The 21,893-nt window shown below is 43.6% G+C and overlaps 2 protein-coding genes across 8 annotated transcripts in view; one reads left to right on the forward strand and one right to left on the reverse strand.

Moving 5' to 3' along the window:
* Positions 1–17,835, forward strand: part of LOC106613570 (rab GTPase-activating protein 1-like) — a 171,115-nt gene extending 153,280 nt beyond the window's left edge. For 6 of the 7 annotated variants that reach the window (XM_014215968.3, XM_014215969.3, XM_014215970.3 and 3 more), the window contains 6 exons: positions 9,159–9,251; positions 12,205–12,420; positions 13,087–13,170; positions 13,853–13,924; positions 14,377–14,574; positions 15,223–17,835. In XM_014215968.3, the coding sequence (XP_014071443.2) occupies positions 9,159–9,251; positions 12,205–12,420; positions 13,087–13,170; positions 13,853–13,924; positions 14,377–14,574; positions 15,223–15,372 (813 nt within the window). In that variant the 3' untranslated portion in view covers positions 15,373–17,835. Of the gene's footprint in view, positions 1–9,158; positions 9,252–9,643; positions 10,868–12,204; positions 12,421–13,086; positions 13,171–13,852; positions 13,925–14,376; positions 14,575–15,222 lie in introns of those variants that run through there. The other variant, XM_014215971.3, reaches the window with a different exon arrangement.
* A 645-nt stretch (positions 17,836–18,480) lies between these two features.
* The window catches only part of LOC106613573 (calcium/calmodulin-dependent protein kinase type IV), a 32,588-nt gene continuing 29,175 nt past the window's right edge, over positions 18,481–21,893 (reverse strand). Inside the window, exon 11 of the mRNA XM_014215975.3 lies at positions 18,481–21,833. Within this exon, the coding sequence (XP_014071450.1) occupies positions 21,321–21,833 (513 nt within the window). The 3' untranslated portion in view covers positions 18,481–21,320. The remainder of the gene's footprint in view (positions 21,834–21,893) is intronic.

Consider the following 21,893-nt stretch of genomic DNA (forward strand, 5'->3'; position numbering starts at 1 on the left):
AATAGCGAGTTAAACAGTAGCCTGCATTTGGCCGCGCCAATGTTCTTCTCATCTTAATCCATTACAATAGTAAGAATTGTCTATACGAAGGACAACCCCCTTTGAGGCTTTTCACTATAGGCATACTTTCTAACTTTTGTTTTACTTGAATTAAAAAGGCCTCCATTTTCGCAATCAACAGTAGCCACGGCTCCACTCGCTCTCTCTCTCTTGCCTTAGCAGCCGGCGCATGCGCGTAAGGCAGTGCACAAGGAGTGAGAGAATGGTACTGAAGCGCGAAATCGGGGTGTATGATAGGTAGCCTTGGACAATTTGGCCAGCTACAATTTTATTTATCAGCTCTTAATTTATTTTATCGGCCAAAAGCCAGAAATGACCAGCTAATGGAAACCCTGGTATGAGTTGATGCACTGAAATGCAGTTTGAATTTGCATTATAATTGTAGATATACACTGAGTATACAAAACCTTATGAATACCTGCTCTTTCCATGACATAGACTGACCAGGTGAATCCAGGTGAAATCGATGATCCCTTACTGACAGGTTAAAAAAAGATTGCTTAGCCTTGAGACAATTGAGACATGGATTGTGTGTGTGCCATTCAGAGGGTTAATTGGCAAGACAAAGTATTTAAGTGCCTTTGAATGGGTTATGGTACTATGTGCCAGGCGCAGCTGGGTTTTTCACGTTCAACAGTATCCCGTGTGTATAAAGAATGGTACACTACCGAAAGGACATCCAGCCAACTTCCCACAACTGCTGGAAGCATTGGAGTCAACATGGGCCAGCATCCCAGTGGAACCTTCATGCCTGACAAATTGAGGCTGTCCTGAGGGCAAAAGGGGGAGCAACTCAATATTAGGTGTTCCTAGTGTTTGGGATACTCAGTGTATTTCAGTGGTTCAGTGTGTACTGCTGTAAGTCGTGTCCCTCTCTCCAGTCTGCTACATTTCAGGATGCTAACCAAATTACAATTGTCAGATTGTTTCAATTACAGAGTTATTTTCAGACTCAAAGGAGACCTTATTCTTCACCCAGCATGTCAAATCAAATTGTATTGGTCACGTACACATGGTTAGCAGATGTTAATGCGAGTGTAGACGAATGCTTGTGCTTCTAGTTCCAACAGTGCAGTAATATCTAACAAGTAATCTGACAATTCCCCAACAATGACCTAATACACACAAATCTAAAGGGGTGAATGAGAATATGTACATATAAATATATGGATGAGTGATGGCCGAGCGGCATAGGCAAGGTGCAATAGATGGTATAAAATACAGTATATACATATGAGATGAGTAATGTAAGGTATGTGAACATTATTAAAGTGGCATTATTTAAAGTGCCATTGTTTAAAGTGACTTGTGATCCATTTATTAAAGTGGCCAGTGATTGGGTCTCAATGTAGGCAGCAGCCTCTCTGAGTTAGTGATGGCTGTTTAGCAGTCTGATGGCCTTGAGATAGAAGCTGTTTTTCAGTCTCTCGGTCCCAGCTTTGATGCACCTGTACTGACCTCGCCTTCTGGATAATAGCGGGGTGAAAAGCCAGTGGCTCGGGTGGTTGTTCTCCTTGTTGATGATTTTGGCCTTCCAGTGACATCGGGTGCTGTAGGTGTCCTGGAGAGCAGGTAGTTTGCTCCCGGTGATGCGTTGTGCAGACCGCTCAGCCTTGCGGTTGAGGGCGGTGCAGTTGCCTTACCAGGCTGTGATACAGCCCGACAGGATGCTCTCGATTGTGCATCTGTAAAAGTTTGTCAGGGTTTTGGGTGACAAGCCAAATTTCTTCAGCCTCCTGCTGTTGCGCCTTATTCACCACACTGTCTGTGTGGGTGGACCATTTCAGTTTGTCTGTGATGTGTACGCTGAGGAACTTAAAACTTTCCACCTTCTCCACTGCTGTCCCTTCGATGTGGATAGAGGGATGCTCCCTCTATTGTTTCCTGAAGTCCACAATCATCTCCTTTGTTTTGTGGATGTTGAGTGAGTGGTTGTTTTCCTGACACCACACTCCTAGTGCCCTCACCTCCTCCCTGTAGGCTGTCTCATCATTGTTGGTAATCAAGCCCACTACTGTAGCGTCGTCTGCAAACTTGATTGAGTTAGAGGCATGCATGGCCACGCAGTCGTGGGTGAACAGGGAGTACAGGAGGGGGCTGAGCACGCACGCTTGTGGGGCCCCAGTGTTAAGGGGCAACGAAGTGGAGATGTTGTTTCCTACCTTCACCACCTCGGGGCGGCCCGCATTGTCTGTAGACCTGTTGGGGCGGTATGCAAACTGAAGTGGGTCTAGGGTGGCCGGTAAGGTGGAGGTGATATGATCCTTGACTAGTCTCTCAAAGCACTTCATGATGACAGAAGTGAGTGCTACGGGGCGGTAGTCATTTAGTTCAGTTATCTTTGCCTTCTTGGGTACAGGAACAATGGTGGCCATCTTGAAGCATGTGGTGACAGCAGACTGGGATAAGGAGCGATTGAATATGTCCATAAACCCACCAGCCAGCTGGTCTGCGCATGCTCTGAGGACGTGGCTAGGGATGCCGTCTGGGCCAGCAGCCTTGCGAAGGTTAACACGTTTAAATGTTTTACTCACGTCGGCCACAGAGAAGGAGGGGGGGGCGCAGTCCTTGTTAGTGGGCTGCGACGGTGGCCCTGTATTGTCCTCAAAGCGGGCAAAGCAGGTGTTTAGTTTGTCTGGAAGCGTGACGCCGGTGTCCGTGACGTGGCTGGTTTTCTTTTTGTACTCCCTGATTTCCTGTAGACCCTGCCACATGCGTCTTGTGTCTGAGCCGTTGAATTGCGATGAACACATGTATGAACACGTGCATGTGTTCGTGTTTGTCTGGTCATCGAATTCAAACATGACCCAGTTTTCCTGAATTGGCCGTTTTGGAATCCTAAGATAGTGACAGTCATTTTGATATTAAAATGTTTTCAGCCAGGAAAGGCACCATTGATGCACTGTCAGGCCTATAGCAGAGAATACTGTGCTCGGCTCAGATAAAGAGCATGTGTTTCACATCGGCTCGGGTCAGTTCATCAACTAAAATCCAAAGCGAGGGTGATTTTTACAATTGTCTGAATTGCATTTCAATGCGTTTGAAATGGTCGGATTTGGAATATACCCAAACTCTGGCGTGCCAATGAATGTGCATGCCGTGTCTTGGTGTACATATGAGCGATTAGTGTGCCCTGAAACATGCAAACTGTGTATACTATGAGGGTATAGTATTGGAGAGGAAAATAACATTGCTCTGTAATCTCTAACTGTTGTGTGCCTACAGGTTCCAGCTCTGTCCTGGTAAGGAGTGGCTCTAGAACAATGCTTGTACCTAGGTTAGGCTATCTCTGGAGAGCTGAGCCTCTCATGAACTCCTATTCCGTCAGTGGGTCAAGGTTAGCTTACACTTAGGTTGTGTCCCTATGGGCCCTTGTCAAAAGTAGTGCACTACGTAAGGAATATGGTGCCATTGACCCAGCCCTAGTTTATTTTGATTCTCATTGCGCTACATAGCCCCAGCTGCCACCAATAGGGTCTGGTTCCAGCAGATACTTTCTCACACCACAGAAGCTGTGAGACATACAAGATGAGACAGGATGTCAAATGGTGCAAGAGAGGATGGTGCGTTACCACCACCAACCGCATGGGTGGTGAAATTGCATTTAGAATTAGAAGTTATTAGTTAGCGGCTAGCTAGTAGCACAGACAAAAGAGGTTAGTTATCAGTGTCTTTGCTAGTAGTACTAGCCACTAGCTGCTACCTACAGTGCCTTCAGAAAGTATTCACACTCCTTGACTTTTTCCACATTTTGTTGTTACATTTTAAATGGATTCAATCGAGATTTTGTGTCGTTGATCTACACACACTACCCCGAAATGTCAAAGTGGAATTATGTTTTTAGGAATGTTTAGAAATTAAAAAATGAAAAGCTGAAATGTCTTGAGTCAATAAGTATTCAACTATTTTGTATTGGCAAGCCTAAATAATTGAAAATGTGCTTAACAAGTCACATAAATTGCATGTACTCACTCTGTATGCAATAATAGTATTTAACATGATTTTTAGATGACTTCCCCGTCGATGTACCGCACACATAAAATTATTTGTAATGTCGAGCCGTGAATTTCAAGCACAGATTCAACCACAAAGACAAAGGTTATCCAATTCCTTGCAAAGAAGGGCACCTATTTGTAGATGGGTTAAAAAAAAAAAAAAACATTGAATATCCCTTTTGAGCATGGTGCAGTTATTAATTACACTTTGGATGGTGTACAAATATGCCCAGTCACTACAAAGATACAGGAACCCTTCCTAACCACTCAGGGATTTCACCATGATGCCAATGGTGACTTTAAAACAGTTTAAGTTATGTGATCGGAGATAACTGTGGATGGATCAACAACATTGTACTCCACAATACTAACATAAATGACAGAGTGAAAAGATGGAAGCCTGTACAGAATACAAAAATTCCAAAGCATGCATCCTGTTTGCAATAAGGCACTAAAGTAATACTGCAAAAAAGTGGCAATTAAGTGAACCTTTTGTCCTCAATACAAAGCATTATGTTTGGGGCAAATCCAACACATCACTGAGTACCACTCTTTGTATTTCCAAGCATTGTGGGGCCTGCATCATGTTATGGGTATGCTTATCATCGGCAAGGAGCAGGCAGTTTTGTAGGATAAATGAAACCAAATAGAGCTAAGCACTGGCAAAATCCCAGAGGAAAACTTGGCTCAGTCTGCTTTCCAACAGACTCTGGGAGACAAATTCACCTTTCAGCAGGACAATAACCTAAAACACAGGGCCAAATATGCGATGGAGTTGCTTACCAAGACTACATTAAATGTTCCCAAGTGGCCTAGTTACAGTTTTGACTTAAATCGTCTTGAAAATATATGATCAACAACCAACTCGACAGAGCTTGACTTAAAAAAAAAAAAAGAATATTGGGAAGATATTGTACAATCCAGGTGTGCAAAGCTCTTAGAGGCTTACCCAGAAAGGCTGTAATCACTGCCAAAGGTCATTCATAACATGTATTGAATATTTATCTAATTAAGATACATTTGTTTTATTTTCCATACATTTAAAAGAAATTTGAATTATTCTTCCACTTTGACAGAGTATTTTGTGTATGACAAACATGACAAATCTAGTTAAATCTGTCTTTGTAACACAACAAAATGTGGAAAAAAGTTAAGTGGTAGGAATACTTTGAAGTCACTAGCTAGCACTATTAGCTAGCTGCTAGATTGCTTGCTAGCGTTACTAGCTAGCCGAGTGCTTGCTAGCGTTACTAGCTAGCCGAGTGCTTGCTAGCGTTACTAGCTAGCCGCTTGCTTGCTTGCGTTACTAGCTAGCCGAGTGCTTGCTAGCGTTACTAGCTAGCCGCTTGCTGCTTGCTAGCGTTACTAGCTAGCCGCTTGCTTGCTAGCTAGCGTTACTAGCTTGCTAGCTAGCGTTACTAGCTAGCCGCTTGCTTGCTTGCTTGCTTGCTAGCGTTACTAGCTAGCCGCTTGCTTGCTAGCTAGCGTTACTAGCTTGCTAGCTAGCGTTACTAGCTAGCCGCTTGCTTGCTAGCTAGCGTTACTCGCTAGCCGCTAGGCTACTATTGGCTCTGCTAGCAGGTGACAGCTAAAGCACAAGCAACAGTGGTTGTTTGGTTGTAGGGATTTTTGGCATCAACATTATATAAAAAAATTATCAAAACCTAAATTCATCCAGAATAAATAGCTAGCTAGCTTATTTTTCCAATGTATTATTTTTTTCTCCCCAGTTTCGTGGTATCCAATTGGTAGTTACAGTCTTGTCCCATCGCTGCAACTCCCGTTCAGACTCGAGAGGCGAAGGTTGAGAGAGGCGAAGGTTGAGAGCCGTGCATCCTCCGAAACACAACCCAGCCAAGTCGCACTGCCCGCTTAACCCGGAAGCCAGTTGCACCAATGTGTCAGAGGAAACACCGTACACCTGGCGACCGTGTTAGTGTGCATTGCACCCGGCCCGCCACAGAAGTCGCTAGTGCGCTACGGGACAAGAACATTCCTGCCGGTCAAACCCTCCCCTAAACCGGACGACGCTGGGTCAATTGTGCGCCCCCCATGGGTCTCCTGGTCGCGGCCGGCTGTGACAGAGCCTGGACTCAAACCAGGATCTCTAGCGGCACAGCTTAGCACTGCGATGCTGTGCCTTAGACCACTGCGCCACTTGGAAGGCCCTACTTTTCCAACTTCGACCACTATGATACTAACACACTAACATAACGCCCTGGACCAGAGCCAATGCGTCGACTGGTATGTGCGTAGCACACTGACGCCCTGTAACACATGGAAAGATCAGGTTGCTCACGCACATTCCAACTGAGATGCAAAAATTCAATTTGAGACACACGTGCATGTGCTTTGCAATTCGCAGACCAGGGCTACGTCAACTAATCTGCAGTTGGATGGTTCTTCCTGTCACTGCCTCCAATATATTTAGCTTGGCATCATTTTGAATTGGAAATATTTTATATGTTTAATGTATAGGATATTATAGCCTTGGGAATATATTTTGTATGGCATATTTTAACATTAGGAGTATATTTTATCATTGGGAATATAATTATGCATTGTAAATACGTTTTGTATGGCTCATAGAAAGCTACTTCAGAGATGGCGAAATTAGTCTGGGTGATGTTTGAATTATTAGAGGGTTATTAGCTGTATTTTGTGAGTCTGAAGTTGTCATCATGGAAAAAGTGAGGGGTAAATAGTGTTGTCTTCTGCCACTTTCAAGGCTGTCTGGTCAGATATGACTGATCGAGAGAGGGGAAACATGAGTGTGAGAGAAAATGGCGGGCGAGAGAGGTTTTTGTTGTTGTTGAGAATGTTCCATATGTTGGTATGTGTCGTCTAAAAATCCCATGGCAAATATGTAACGGGGGACGGAAGCTTTTACTATCGTTTTGTTTTTTGGCTAGTACTCTTCAAGTAATTTCTGCAAGGAACTTCACACACCCCCCTCAAGAGACAGTTGGGCTACTCATAGTCAGATAAGCTCTAATGCCATGAATGACGAGGCCACTGTTGCTATAGCGAAGTGAGAACGCCATCAACAATAATAGTAAAACATTCTAGAAATCAAATAAATAGCTAAATATTAATGTGATAATCTAAAAAGCATTTTGCCTCTGTAGAACATCCGGACAAGCCTCTGTGTGGCATATTCTTTTATTTTTTTAAGCGCAGTCCTTTCATCAGTAGCTGGCTCTACATCTCTTTATTTCTCTCTCTTTCTCTCGCTCTCTCTCCTATTCGTATTGTTTTCAGATAATGTCTCCCTTTTCTCTACTCTCTCTCCGTGCTGGTCTCTGTCTTATCTTTGCAGGGCGTCACACCTGAACATTGCTGATGTGCTGTCTTATCAACCACACATTCAGTACCCATTTTAAGCTACTAAATACAGCATAGAAGCGGTTTGCCTGCTTAGATCTTTCTGTGGATTCCTTTCTTGTTTCTTACCTGTCTGTCAGGTAATGGGTCATAATATATTATATGATAACTGGTGTGTGAGTTAATCACTGGGCCTAACATTCTATCAGGCTAAGAACAAACACAGGACGATAACAATGTCTGTAATGGGGAATAGGATAGCAATAGGGTGTAATGTCATATTGTGTAACTGAGAGCACTTGAGAACCGCTTGACAACTCCAGTCACTGAGTAACTATGGTAAACTCATGCAACCCCTACTCTCGCTTTATCCGTCTCTCTAATTTTCTCTTGCCCCCTCCATCACTCTCTCTCTGGCTACTGTACTTGCCATTTCTCTTTTGCTCGTCCTTTCTTTTTGTCTTCGCTCTTTCTCAGCCAGAGAGCTCCTATCTCTTCCTCTCGTCTGTCTCTTTGCTCTTTATCTCAGACAGAGAGCTCCCATTTCTCCCTCCCTCTCTCGCTCTTTTCTCCTTCCTTTTCTCCTATCTTTGGCAGTCTCAGCCGGTGAGCTGTGCCCCCCCCCCCCCCCTTCTGTAGGGGCATCTGGTGACCGTATCCATGAACAAAGTCCCTCCCCTCGTGACTCTTTACGCCCCAGACCTGTAATCCACATCCTAGCAGCAGCTACCATGGAAACGCCAAAGGCTGAGCAACCCTAGTCCCTGCACTCCACACAGCGGAATAATACCATTTCCTTAGACACGGGCCTAGCTGGCAGAGACCAAATGTGTCGCCATGTTCTCTTGTGTATACTGTGCAGGTGTATAATGTATCCTACCTTAAAAAACAGTGTTCAGGTGTTGCAGTTAAGATGAGGGCAGTTACTGCTTTCTGCTTTTTGAAGTATTGTGTTTATGATACTTCTGTTACTGTGTTGTTCATCTCCTTTGTTAATGGTGCTTCTGCTGGGAAGTAGAGGCTGAAGTGCTGCACAGAGTAGTAGGGTCATTAGGTATCCCTCAAATGAACAGGTGTACACAAAGTAAATGTGCGCTGCACGGAGTAGGAGGGTCATTAGGTATGCCTCAGAGGGTAACCGCACTAATGAGACGCAGACGGCAGCCATTTTGTGCCAAGGCTAAAGGCGCCTTACAGTTGATAAAATTCCCTACAAAAAAAGCAGTGGATAGGGGTGCATTGATTCCGTTCAAAGAAGAATGTTTCAACTGGGGCCCACTGTTCTGTTCCATGTTGAAACGAAAAAAAGAATACAAATGAAGCAAATCTAGTTTGGTGTTCTGTTGGTCCCTGGATCAGTAGATCACCCTGCTCACTGTAACCACAGCTCTGCGTTGTATCCATTCGGAGACAGAACCGTACCCAGTTTGAATTCCTTTAAAATACACCCTTGCTTCTTTTGTTCCTTGAAGGAATTGGACGGCAGAAAGTCATTTAATGCGAACTAATCCTTTATATATGCCGTCACTTACAGATCAGTGATTTAGCCTACCTCGGGTAAGGGAGAAAAGGATGAATTATTATTGTAATTTATTGTTACAGATCCCAGGCCCTACACCTTATTCTGTAGTCTTGTTAGTGTCACCATCTTGTGGTCAAAGACATTACACTTTAAACACAATAATAAAGTTTCTTCAATTCAACTATTCGTTTGAGTTCATAACAACCCCATCCACCAACACTACTTTTCCCTCTCCGCCTCTCCTGTCACCCCTCCAGGTGCCCACCAAGAAGCTGAAGAAGTTTGAGAAGGAGTACCAGACCCTGAGAGAGAGCCAGCTGCAGCAGGAGGACCCCATCGACCGTTACCAGGTAAGAAACAGACTGCTCCGTTATCTTAACTACTGCTCCAGGATCAGTTTACTCTTACCTCCCATTCTGACATCACCTGTTAGGCAGATATCTGACCCTGTATGAGTGGTTAGGGGCCTCACTTCTAGTTCCTCCCTATTCAGCCACTACAATTACCCCAGTGTTTCCCATAGCTAGTGTTATTAGTGTTACTTCAGAGCCCCCCCTTACTGTTACTGTATACCTCCTAAAGAATTGGACCTCAGAAAACAGTTTGTTTGTAGGTATAGATGACGCTTCGGGAAGTCTTTGGTATCCTACCTAAAGAAACAACATCTAGGGGAAACGCTGATATCCTTCCCTGTAGACCCCAGTCCCACCCACTTTCTCTCTCCCCCCCTCTCTCCCTCCAGTCTCGGCTCAGGTCTGTGTAGAACACTGCGCTGATCGTGGCAGACTACGCGAGGCGTACACAGACTCAGTGGAGAGAGACTTTTGTTATGAGTGGAGGCCATAGACTTGTGCCGGTCAAAGATGAGGAAAAGAAAATATATGTCTCAGGGCTTTCCTCTATTCATAAGGACGATTCTGAGTAACGAAACCGAATCGCCTGCAAACCTCGTCCAGTTGTGAAGTGAAACTGGCTGTGATGTGTGAATGAAACTGACGTCTCATTGTTTGTCAGGAACACCTGTGGAGTTGTTTCCGTGTGGAATTGGTTTTAGTGTTACTGTTCATGTGAGAGAGGGAAAATAACGGACATTGAAGTTATAATTAGGCCGTGGCTGTTACAACCGGGCTTGGATGTATTTTTGACCAGGCTAATGTTTTGTTCATGTGCTGTGCAAAACCCGTACCCCTAATGGCCTGCTGCCCTGGACTATTCGAATGGGCCAACGTCACAAAGTTTGTCACAAGGCAGTATCAAGGGCTGAATGTGACAGATACATGACAATTATAGGCATATCTGTTTCGTTTGTGTGCTTTATTTTTTTTGTTTTCATTTTCGGTAATGCTTTGAATATTATTTCACGTTTTTATTACTTCATGTGTGCTTTTTGAGTGTTATTCTTCACCATTTAAACATGTATTTATTGAATCTTTATTTATACAGGTTTGTCTAATTGACATAATAATCTATTTTGGAAGAGAGACCTGTTCATATATTTTGAGTGCGTGATGGGCCTGCCCTGTAGTTGTCATGTCTCTGTCATGTAGGCTAGATTCCTGTTTCACCTCTCCTTTAGCCCATTATTCATCTTCTTCACCAACTCTGCGACGTTCACCCGTACGAAAGGACAGCAGGGCATTTCGGCAAGGGGTTTGTGTAGCACAAATGCAGAAAGTTACGCCGCCATTACAATTATTACTGACAAACGTTTGAAACGTTTTCAAGTTCATTGTTGTTTGGGACCACGTTCCTAAGTGCATTTATTTTTCAGTACATTTTTCTAAAGTTTTTATTTTGTATTTTTTTTAACGATACCTTACAGTTGAATTTTGTTGTACCTACTGCAAGACTCACGTTGTGTTTACGTTCATGCTATTCTGATTTGAAAAATGTTCTGCCTAAAGCACAGAATTTTTATTTGTTCTTACCCGACACAAAATACAATAAAGTTTATTTTGTCAAGAAACATGTTGGATGAGATTCTAAGCTGTCTTTCCAGAGAGCCTGAGTCACATGAGTTTGAGCATCCTCATTCCTCATAACGAAACACATGTAATGAAATCAATTAGGATCCGTTTGAAGCCTGCCGCTGTGTTAGATGAAATGAGGCCACTGATCCTTTTGAAAATGTATCCTTTCCTTCCCTCCCTGAAGACAACCAATTCAACCATGTCAGATCAGAGATAACCTCAAAGAAAGAATAAGTAGGGAATGCTTTTGAAAAGTATTTGGACAGGCCCCAACTGTTCACTTCAGTGTTAACTTAGTGGCGGTCTCATAACGTTTCCTTGTGTCCCTCGTCCCCTTCTCCCACCCCTAAACACATCAGCCTCTGTGAAACACAGGGGCCGGATACAGGGAAGGGTGTGATGGGGGGGGGGGGAGTGAGAGGAGGAGACAGACCAGTGGGAGGGGTGTTTTGCAGGATGGTGTGGAATGAACTAACTGACCTGTGAGTGTGTGAGAGAGAGAACTGACCCGTGAGTGTGAGTGTGTGTGTGTCTGTGTTGCTGTAGTATTTGTTCCCAGCTTCGTCATTGTTGTGACTCTGGATAGACCACAGTAAGAGGAAAAAGGTAAGCAGACTCCCAAGTCTGAGTTTATGCAGCTTAGCTCAGTCTCTTGTCTGCTTACTGCCTGTTGTCGGGTTTCCTGTGCGCAAACAGTGCAGCGTTCTTGTTTCAGCATAGATGCATCAAATCGTGAAGGGCGTGAACAGGATGGGGTTGGGTCAGGTGACTCAGCTTGGTCTCCATGACAACTGAAACATCTCCATCATTGTCATGTGAGACCACTTACAGGCTGACAATCAAACACAATGGTCCTGGTCATAAGACCCTTTTTTATGGGCAACAATTACTTTCTGTGCCTGCCTGCCTGCCTGCCTGCGTGTGAGCCTGCCTGTTATATTTGAAATGGCGTTGAATGTATGCCAGTTTGTTGCATCGGATAACTGGTTATACGGTTTGCTTGGTTATTGTATATCGATGTTGTTGGTCCTTCTCAGTTCTATTTGAGGGACCTTTGAACAAGCCTTCGTTCAAATACTGACGCGTCGGGGGAAATGGCACTAAACTTAGTCAAACAGTACAACGGGGATGTGGTTGTTGTTGTGCAATAAGAGGCAGGGAGTTCAAATGAAGGTCATAACGTTAGCTGTGTACTGTGTGTGTGTGTGTGTGTGCCTGCTTGCTGTGTGTGTAGCAAATGAACTGTCGCTATGTTTGCAGAAAGAACATGTTGTGTAAGTGTTTCTCCACATACTGTGCATAGTCTTAGTGTGTGTGTGTGTGTTGCCCACAGAGAGAGAACCGTCGTCTACAGGAGGCCAGCATGCGTCTGGAGCAGGAGAACGATGACCTGGCCCACGAGCTGGTCACCAGTAAGATCGCCCTGCGGACCGACCTGGACCAGGTGGAGGACAAGGCAGACGTGCTGAACAAGGAGCTGCTCTGCACCAAACAGCGCCTGGTGGAGACGGAGGAGGAGAAGAGGAGGCAGGCGGAGGAAACCGCACAGGTAATATAGCTCACGTTCACACGTTTAACCAGTTTGCCAGATCTGTCTCTGTTTAAGCCAGCGGTATCACAACAGCATGGTCATATTTTCATGATGACAATGGGGAAAATAACTTGGCTGTAGCAGAAACAGATCCGGCAACCAGGCTAAACCAAGATATAGAATTGAATACAATTAAATTGCTAAGGTTCCCGGAAATTTTGCAACCCTTGATAAGCCACCAAGTGTACAGACTGTTGTTCCAGCTTCAGCGCTGCTCATCCGGACAACCATTTTGACTGTATCTGGTGTGTTTAAAAACCCTGCAGCTCCCCAGCGCCATCGCTCGGTGACCACTGCTGGAGAGCTGTGGAGGCTTCCTGTGAAACATGCAGGCCTTCTTTTTTGTTCTTTCTCCCAGGTCTTAATTGTGGTGATAAGGATGATCAATGTTACGGTTGATTTTCTTTCTTCTTCTACAGATATAAACCGACATGCTCTTTCGCGTAGACATTAAATCAGTATGATACCGTCGTTACCATTTTCCTGAGGTATAAACGATAAGAGGCACTTCACACAAAGGTTACTCTCGTTTATCTTGGTTTATGTCACATTGTCTCCCAATATCAGTTTGCGGTGTCTGCAGAACGTAAAGTAGTAAAGTGCCTTCTTGCCCTGTCTGTCCAGATCAAAGAGGTGTTCAGGAGAGAGCTGGAGAAAGCTGAGTCGGAGATCAAGAAGACCACGGTCATCATCGCTGAATACAAACAGGTAGGATCCGGAGTCACGCAGGAGAGGCGAGCGTCTCATCGTTCTAGCCGCGTCGCCTTCGCTTTTTTTCCCGACCCAGATAAACCCATAAGACTAGTTTATAGTCACTTGTATGATATCCTGCTTTGACATTTTGTCGTTACCGTTAGCGCATGTAATGCGTTGACTCAGCTTGTGGAACTGACCACCAAGCCGCAGCCTTGCCATGACCTAACCGACGGCGTGTGGGTGTGCAGGCGGTTGCTTGTATGTTGTGTGGTGATGTATGTTTAACCTGTGATATTCTATGTGGAAGCAGCAGCACTTTTTAATGTCCAAGACAAATTTCCCCCTTTGGGGACAATACAATGAATCCTAATCATACAGTGTCCCAAAAGTCCCATTCAATCTTAATTGAGATAAATCTTCTGTATTTGATGGTGTTCAGGTGTATCGCAAAGGTCAATGAAGCTGCCCCGTTAATGTGTATTTGCTTAATAAGCAACAAGTAAAGCCCTCAAAGTCAACTCTGGACCTCAAAGCCAGTCAGTTAGTTCCACAGTTAAAAAAAAAATCAAGTGTTCCCCTCTAATCAAGGACTGTTCATTATCAGGTAGAACAGAAAAGCAGCAGGCTCCAGACCTTGTAGGGTAAGAGTTGAATAACCCTGCAGTAAAGGTTGTCCTCCTGCGTGTGTCCCCAGATCTGTTCTCAGCTCAGCACCCGGCTGGAGAAGCAACACGCTGCCACCAAGGAGGAGCTGGACATCATCAAGGTAGTACAGGGCAATGATGCACCCAGTATGGTGTGTGCTATGTGACACCATATCATTTCTAATATTTTAGTTGTGTGTCTCGTGTGTTTTTGTTGTACCTTGTTATTTTTTAGAATTACGTTGTTATAGAATCCTGCGTTGTTGGGGTTAGAGCTGTCAAGAAAGGCATTTCACTGTACTCGTGCATGCGACGTTAAAACTTGAAGCTATGTCATTATTTGTGTTATTGGTGTGCTGTGCTTTTGTGATCGGTGCTTTTATTGAGCTGCTGCCTTGGTCATGTCTCTGACCTTAACAATGGACTTCCTGGGGGTGGGGGGGAAATAAAAAAAAAAGTTTAAATAAAAATAAATGATTGTGATATGACAAACAGCGGTAGGCATTATGACCACAATGCGTAACTGACTACGTGTTGCTTCCGGTACGTGCGTGTTCCTCCTCTCTCCCTACAGAGCAAGGTGATGGCGTGTGAGCGCTGCAGGGAGGTGTTCAGTAAAGAAGGTCCTCTGCAGATACCCCCTCCCAGCAGAGACAACAGGGACAGTGAGCTGGATGAGGAGAAGGACTCCCTGAAGGCCCAGCTCAGAGAACTGGAGCTAGAGCTGGCCCAGACCAAACTACAGCTGGTGGAGGCCAAGTGCAAGATGCAGGTCAGATTCTATGCAGGCAGCGGCACTGCGGTATCTCACTCAATGTTGGGTCATTCCGTGTCCTTCCAGCAAGTCATGACACCCACCACTTCTCAGATTGTTCTGAAATCGTTTCTGTAGTTAGAAACCGATGAGATAAGCATTCCTGAAGCGTTATTTTGTTGCAAAATAATTTGATCTCTGAGAAATTAAGCTAATTGATCGCACCCAAATTGGCCATTTTTTAAATTTATTTGTAGGATTCATATAATCTTCTCTGTCTGACAGAGATCAGATTATATTTCAACGGAATAACATTTCAGGAATGCTAATCATCTGTTTCTAACTAGAGAAACGATTTCAGAACAATCTGAGACGTGGTGGGTGTCGAAGTCCTCTTTCTTGTGCTTTTTTGAGGTGGAACGACTCTGTAGTACCATAAATTAGTGTATATATACACGCCTTCTGACAGTTGGTTCGAAGCCATTGGATGTGCGTGCTCTATTTTCTATCCCTTTTGACTATTCGTGCTTTACGAAGATGACTATTCATGATGTATTATGGTGGCTGACTCATGCTTGCTGTGATGACTAATATTCAGGCTTGCTATAATGACTATTCATGAGTAATATGCTGACCGTTTTATTCCTTTATTCTGTCCATCCTCAGGAGTTGGAGCACCAAAGGGGCATCCTGATGAACGAGATCCAAGCGGCCAAAAACTCCTGGTTCAGTAAGACCCTGGGCTCCCTGAAAAGCTCCGGGGGCAGCGCCTCCCAGTCCCAGCCCCCTTCCTCCCCCAAAGAGGGGCCCCCGTAAGCCCCTACAGAGACCAACCTGTCTGGGGGGGGGGGGGGGGTCTACTACAGTATGCACAGGAGAGCTTATGAACACTAGCTAAATAACAGCTGAGACAATGCAGTATTTCGTTTCCGGGGAGGGGGAGGGATAGCCACAGAACAAAGTTGGTCCTCTACACATCTTCCTATCTCTCAAGCCACTCCACTGGACCAGCCACCCTCAGTCACTTCTTCAATTCAGCTGTGATGAGACTGTGTCACGTGTCATCCTTCGTGGTGTATGAAACCAAGATGGAGAATGACTGATAAATCTAGTGGGTTGTCATTTACACTGTAGGCCGGGGCTCAGAATTCTCTTCAGCAAAATGGGGTCTTTGCAGTGAGAGGATAGCAGAGTACTATAGGAACTCTGTAAGTCCTTAGCAGCGCCATAGTGGACATTCACTACAGCAACGCCACCTAGTGGTTATGTATTGCTACTGCTGAGTATAGCTTATCAGCAGGATATGTGGCTAACTGATATGCTGAGAACTTTAACAAATCTAAATGCTTTGGCAGTCTTGACCCCGACTTGCAAGGATTGCGCAGCAGTTACCGGCAGTAGTTTACCGTCTTCATTTTAGGAATATATATTCGCTGCTTAAAAAAAGGAAACTACTTAAACTACTCTTCTGCATAACATATCTTTACCGCATTCCAAAAGGGGATACTACATTCAGAATCTAAAAACAAAATCTTGTTTGTTCTTTATAGTAATATTACATAAACTATGTTGTCCTATAAATATGTATAACTAATTATTGGTCATTTTTAATCTTGTACAGTTCTAAAACAAAAAAGGAAGAAGTGCTATGTAAATTTTTTTTTTTTACTGTTTAGAATTTGAATGTCGTCTTTGTAGATGTTGACATAATTAAGCACAGTGTGTAAGGTCTGAGTCAAGTTCATCTCTGTTAACCCAGAAGTAAAATCGTAGGTAAACTGCGTGACTAACGTCTGTGTCCATGCGTTTTGGAAATGGAGCGTTCCCGGCAAGAACGAGGTCTCCGTCCTCGCTTAAGGAAACTCTCGGGCCGAAGAGTTTTATCTGAAAGACCGGAGGTAACGTGATGGTTACAGTACGTTTTAGGATTTGACTCCCCCCATCTCTTCTTTTGGCAGCAGTAATCTGACTCTACTTTGCTGCTTTAACTGGACCCAACAGCTACTTTACAAAGCCGGACACTCACCTAACCATGTCCTGTGAATTGGGGCAGTATAATGTACTACAGACACGGTTTCCTATTGCATATGAAACGTCATGACGATCCAATTAAATCATACCTCTGATGATCATTTTTATGATAAAGCACTCACACCATGATGAGCTGAACAACATTCCAAAACGCCTATCCAAGCCAAGGTGCCCATGTGGTTAACTAATATGTTGGAAACTCTCTCAATAGCAATGCCCATGTGGTTTAGCATATGTTGGAAAGACTTTCTCAATAGCAATGCCCGGTCATTACACTCAGTTTCTAGAGCCATATAAATGGACGTTTTTTTGCTCTCTCATACCACTGCTTTGTGTATACCTGTATGAATTCACAAAGTGTATACCTGTATGTGTGTCCAGCACTGACTAGTTCTGGTTGAAATGGTTTCCTTCCTTTTTTTCGACTAAGCAGTGACTATTTTTATTTTCTTCTCTAAAGCCCAGATCCATGTAAACGAAAGAATCGGAAGAAAGCCATCTCAATATATTCTACTCTGAAAGGATCGTCACCTGTGCCATGATGACATACCTGCCCGCCATTTTAAGAGCAGGATGCTACTACAGAGGGATCCGGGTCACGTCCCATTTGGCTTAACCCGCATCCTTTCCTCACCTCCATTCCATTGTGAACACTGATCTGAAAAACCTTGACGGTTGATTGAAAGTAATATGATGCTGTCCAGCCGTTTCACCTATTAGTGGTTACAATGGAAAGGTAAAGACATAAGGAAGCCAGTTAAAAGTAAGACACAGCCATGTTTTTCGGTGTGTTACGTGGACAGTCAGTGTGTCTTTCGTATGTGTCACGTGACGGATTTCAAGGCGCTTTAGCCTGTGTCATATCAAGTTTAACAAGGTCCAGGCCTCAGTGTATGTTATGTGCACTAACATTAATATCTTAAACACTATTTTAAATGTTCATTTTGTTATTCAGAGAACAAATCTACTTTCTTTTGTTATAATTCCTATTTTTTCTGTTGTTGAGAAGACAGTGGGCAAATTATAATCCAACTACAACGATGCAAAAAAATTACTTCAGATTCACAGTATTGTACAGTAAACTATACTTCAACAGTTGTTCTGCTTTAGTTTCCAACATGGTGGAGTTGTCCCTCCATTTTCCTCGTCATTCCCACGTGAATCAGTGACATGCTCGAACTCTAATGGTATTTTCTGTACTGTAATCGTCTGACGTACATCAATAAAATTCCGTTCTCTGTCCGCCAATTTTGATTATTCTTTCATTGTTTCGTTTCATAGTTTTTCTTTTATCTCCAGTTCAAACAAAAAACAGCTAAACAGCTGAGGTAGTTTTAACCATATTTTGAGGAAATAGTAGAATTTTTTTTATTACATTGTTCACAAAGAATGGAGTAAAACGTGCATATTTTGGGCTCTGATTGGGTACGACCGTTGAACTACGCTCATGAGCTATTTCTATACTTCATGAATCAATGTGTATACACTGAGTGTACAAAACATTAAGAACACCTGCTCTTTTCATGACAGACTGACCAGATGAAAGCTATGGTCCCTTATTGATGTCACTTGTTAAATCCACTTCAATCAGTGTAGATGAAGGGGAGGAGACAGGTTAAGCCTTGACAATTGAGACATGGATCGTATATGTGTGCCATTCAGAGGGTGAATGGGCAATACAGAAGATGCCTTTGAATGGGGTATGGTAGTACAGTAGGTGCCAGGTGCACCGATTTGTGTCAAGAACTGCAACGCTGCTGGGTTATTCACGCTCAACAGTTTCCTGTCTGTATCAAGAATGGGCTGCAACTCGATATTAGGAAGATATTCTTAATGTTTTGTACACTCAGTGTATATCATTCATGTTTAAGTCCAAAAATCGATGAGCCAACAGCAGATTGCCTTTTTAATCAAATCAAACGTGTGGAGGAGATTCTCATATCAGCAGCTTGTTATAAAACTGATGTAACGCTCCCAAGCCAATATTGGACTTGAAAATCAACGTTTTATTCCTTTTTATATCAGCACACAGCAACTACCATCTTTAAAATATATTTCTGTAGAATGCAATAATCAAATCCAATCATTTAGATTATTTAGATATGATGAAACACAAAAAAGGTATAGAAGTGTACACCTCCAGTACACTCCCCCTCTGACTGATGTTAAATCATCTCATGTTTTCTTATGTCATCTTCACCAAAAATATTCAAAGGTAGGGTACATCTATTTTTACAAATGAAAAATGGGAAACTGAGAAACTACAAAACAAACACAACTGTTAACCACATCCCCACCAATCCCCAAATAAAGCATTTGTAAGCAATAATAATTATCAGTAAAATATCCATACTTTATACATCATTCCATAGGTGTAAATGTATGGTTTATACATGTGTTAACATGTCAGCAATATAATCCAATTTGGCAATGAAAGCGAGTGAGAATATGTGTTAGCAGGTGAAGGTTGGCCCTTAAATTAGAAATATACTATTTTAATGACACACTTTCATTTACCGTAATTTACGGACTATAAGCCGCAACTTTTTTCCCACGCTTTGAACCTCGCGGCTTAAACAATGACGCGGCTAATATATGGATTTTTCCCGCTTTCACATTTTTTTTTCCACAAAAAACACATTCTGTGACGTGCTCAGTTTTTTTGGCGGCATGAAGCTTTCATTAGACCAATGAAATTGCCGAACGGGGTTAAGGTCAAACAACTTTTTTGTTTACTGTTTAGATTAAATCGAGCGCTCTCAAACTTCCCATCATTCTGATTACGGTAGTCATTTTGTCACCCTGATTCCTGGGGGCACAACAAAGTATTTGCAGCCACTCGACATCAGTGTAAATCGTGCATTTAAGGTGGCGCTCCGTGTTCAGCGGGAGGCTTGGATGACAAGTGGGGAGAAATCCTACACTAAAACGGGCCGCATGCGAAGAGCAACTTATGGTCAAGTCTGCCAGTGGGTCCTGACAGCGTGGAGCATTGTCAAAAAATCCACTATCATCAACGGGTTTCGAAAGGCTGGACTGCTGCATGTTGAAGAGGGCTCAGCGGGGGATTTGCCTCCGGATGAAAGTGACGAGAGCGACAATGAAAACGATCCAATATCGGATGAAGCAATTCTGAGGCTATTCAACTCCGACACCGAAGGAGATGGTTTCAGTGCACAGGAGGAGGAAGATAGCGACCAATTACTTTCTTGGTAGGCTACTGTTTACTGCTAATTTTTTATTTTTTGTTACAAGCCGTGTTTCGATAAAGCCTATTTATTTTTGTTACAAGCCGTGTTTCGTTAAAGCCTATTTATTTTTGTTACAAGCCGTGTTTCGTTAAAGCCTATTTATTTTTGTTACAAGCCGTGTTTCGTTAAAGCCTATTTATTTTTGTTACAAGCCGTGTTTCGTTAAAGCCTATTTATTTTTGTTACAAGCCGTGTTTCGTTAAAGCCTATTTATTTTTGTTACAAGCCGTGTTTCGTTAAAGCCTATTTATTTTTGTTACAAGCCGTGTTTCGTTAAAGCCTATTTATTTTTGTTACAAGCCATGTTTCGCTAAAGCCTGTGTAAAGTTAATTTGTTTCAATGTACCGGTAGGCACCTGCAGTTTATAGACATGTGCGGCTTATTTATGTTCAAAATAATATATTTTTAAAAATTCAGTGGGTGCGGCTTATATTCAGGTGCGCTTAATAGTCCGGAAATTACGGTAATCAGTTATTTGAGAAAGCATTCACCTTGCAGGTTTTTACCTGCCACTGACTATCATTCTAATGTTGCAGAAAGACTGCTTCGACTGATACAGTACCTCACCTCATCCAATCATTTCTTTACAGATTTTGCCTTTACTGGGTTGGAAGCCCCTGTACAAAAAGGAGGTAGAGAGAGTGGTAGCTCCAGTGAGGTTGATGAGATGATTAGGATGTATGTTCCTTCATCAGATAACTACCACAGAATGAAGTTTTACAACCACTTTTTGGGTAAACAACTGAATGAGAAAATTGGTTTCAGCCTCAAATTAAGCTTCACTATTCAGCCATATATATTTCCAAGGGAATAAAAGTGCAATTTGACTTAGATAGTAAACGACTAGCAGTGTGAATGCTTTTTTGCGATCTATATAGATTAATCTGATAATATACAGTGCAAACATTAGATCATTACAATTAATGCAAAATACACCGTAACTATATTCATAAGCTCACAAATACAATATCTTTACTACCTGAATGCTATGCAAGAAGGAGAGGGTTATGTGCAGTATATATATCCACGTATTTGCATATGAAGTCAGTAGATTCCAACATTGAATAGTAGAAAGGTGTAGAGTATACAAAGTATGAAATCAAGTTGTCTTTTCAAGTGGCATTTGAAGAACAATTAGTCCCGTTCAGAGAGGCCTTAAAGTAGAGAAGTTACAGCAAGTCGGCAACAGTTGAAACCAAAGTTAAAAGCTCATTTGCAAATTCGTTATGAGTCTCCAAACTCGTTGCGCACAGAAGGGAAAAAAAGATATCAAGTTATGTATAGTACTAGTCTTTTGTCCCGGATCAAAACGGATATGAGGCGAGATCTGAACAAAGACAGCCGTTCCTCCATCCTTCCTCCTCCATGTTGTCATCTACCATCTCACACTACAGCAACAACGGCATCAGCCATCTTAGGACAACAGTTGGAGATCCTAGGTGAGTGTCGCCACCCTCTTTCTCTTTGGTACCTGCCACTCACTAACACTGGGTCGTTTTACTGCCAGACTCCACCCCCATGGCGAATCCATTGCCAAGGCTCTTGGGGCTTGGGGGACTGGTCTGGACTGGGGAGGAGGTCTCCCTCTTGGTGGTGGCGGAATCCACCGAGGAGCAGCTCTTCTTAGGCACCCTGGGCCGTACCACGGCCGTCTTGGGGATGACCGACATCTGTCTCTGTCCATCAATTCCCCTTAGTGGGGGCCTGGTGGGCAGACAGGTGGGGGACGAAGCCCCAGCCAGTAGAGGAGGGATGGGTCTGGGATTGCGGGGCGGCAGGGGCGGAGGGCACTGGTCCTCCTCATCCTGAGTCAGGGTGGTGTCTGTGCCCTGGTTGGCCTGGCCCTCCTGGGGGTCCTGATCCGGGGGAGGGTCCTGCTGCATGCTGCTCTGCCTGGAGGTGGTCTTGTCGGACCCGGGAATATCGCAGCTGTCCGTGCGCCGCCGGGAGCCCTCGTGCATGCGGCTGGTGGCCACCACAGCCTTCATGATAGCCTGCAATCAGAGAAACATGGCACATCACTGTCAGTCACCAAGCCTGCCACAAGAACCATC

Source organism: Salmo salar, chromosome 10 (genome assembly GCF_965601325.2).
Source record: "Salmo salar chromosome 10, fSalSal1, whole genome shotgun sequence".
NCBI classification, from domain to species: Eukaryota; Metazoa; Chordata; class Actinopteri; order Salmoniformes; family Salmonidae; genus Salmo; species Salmo salar.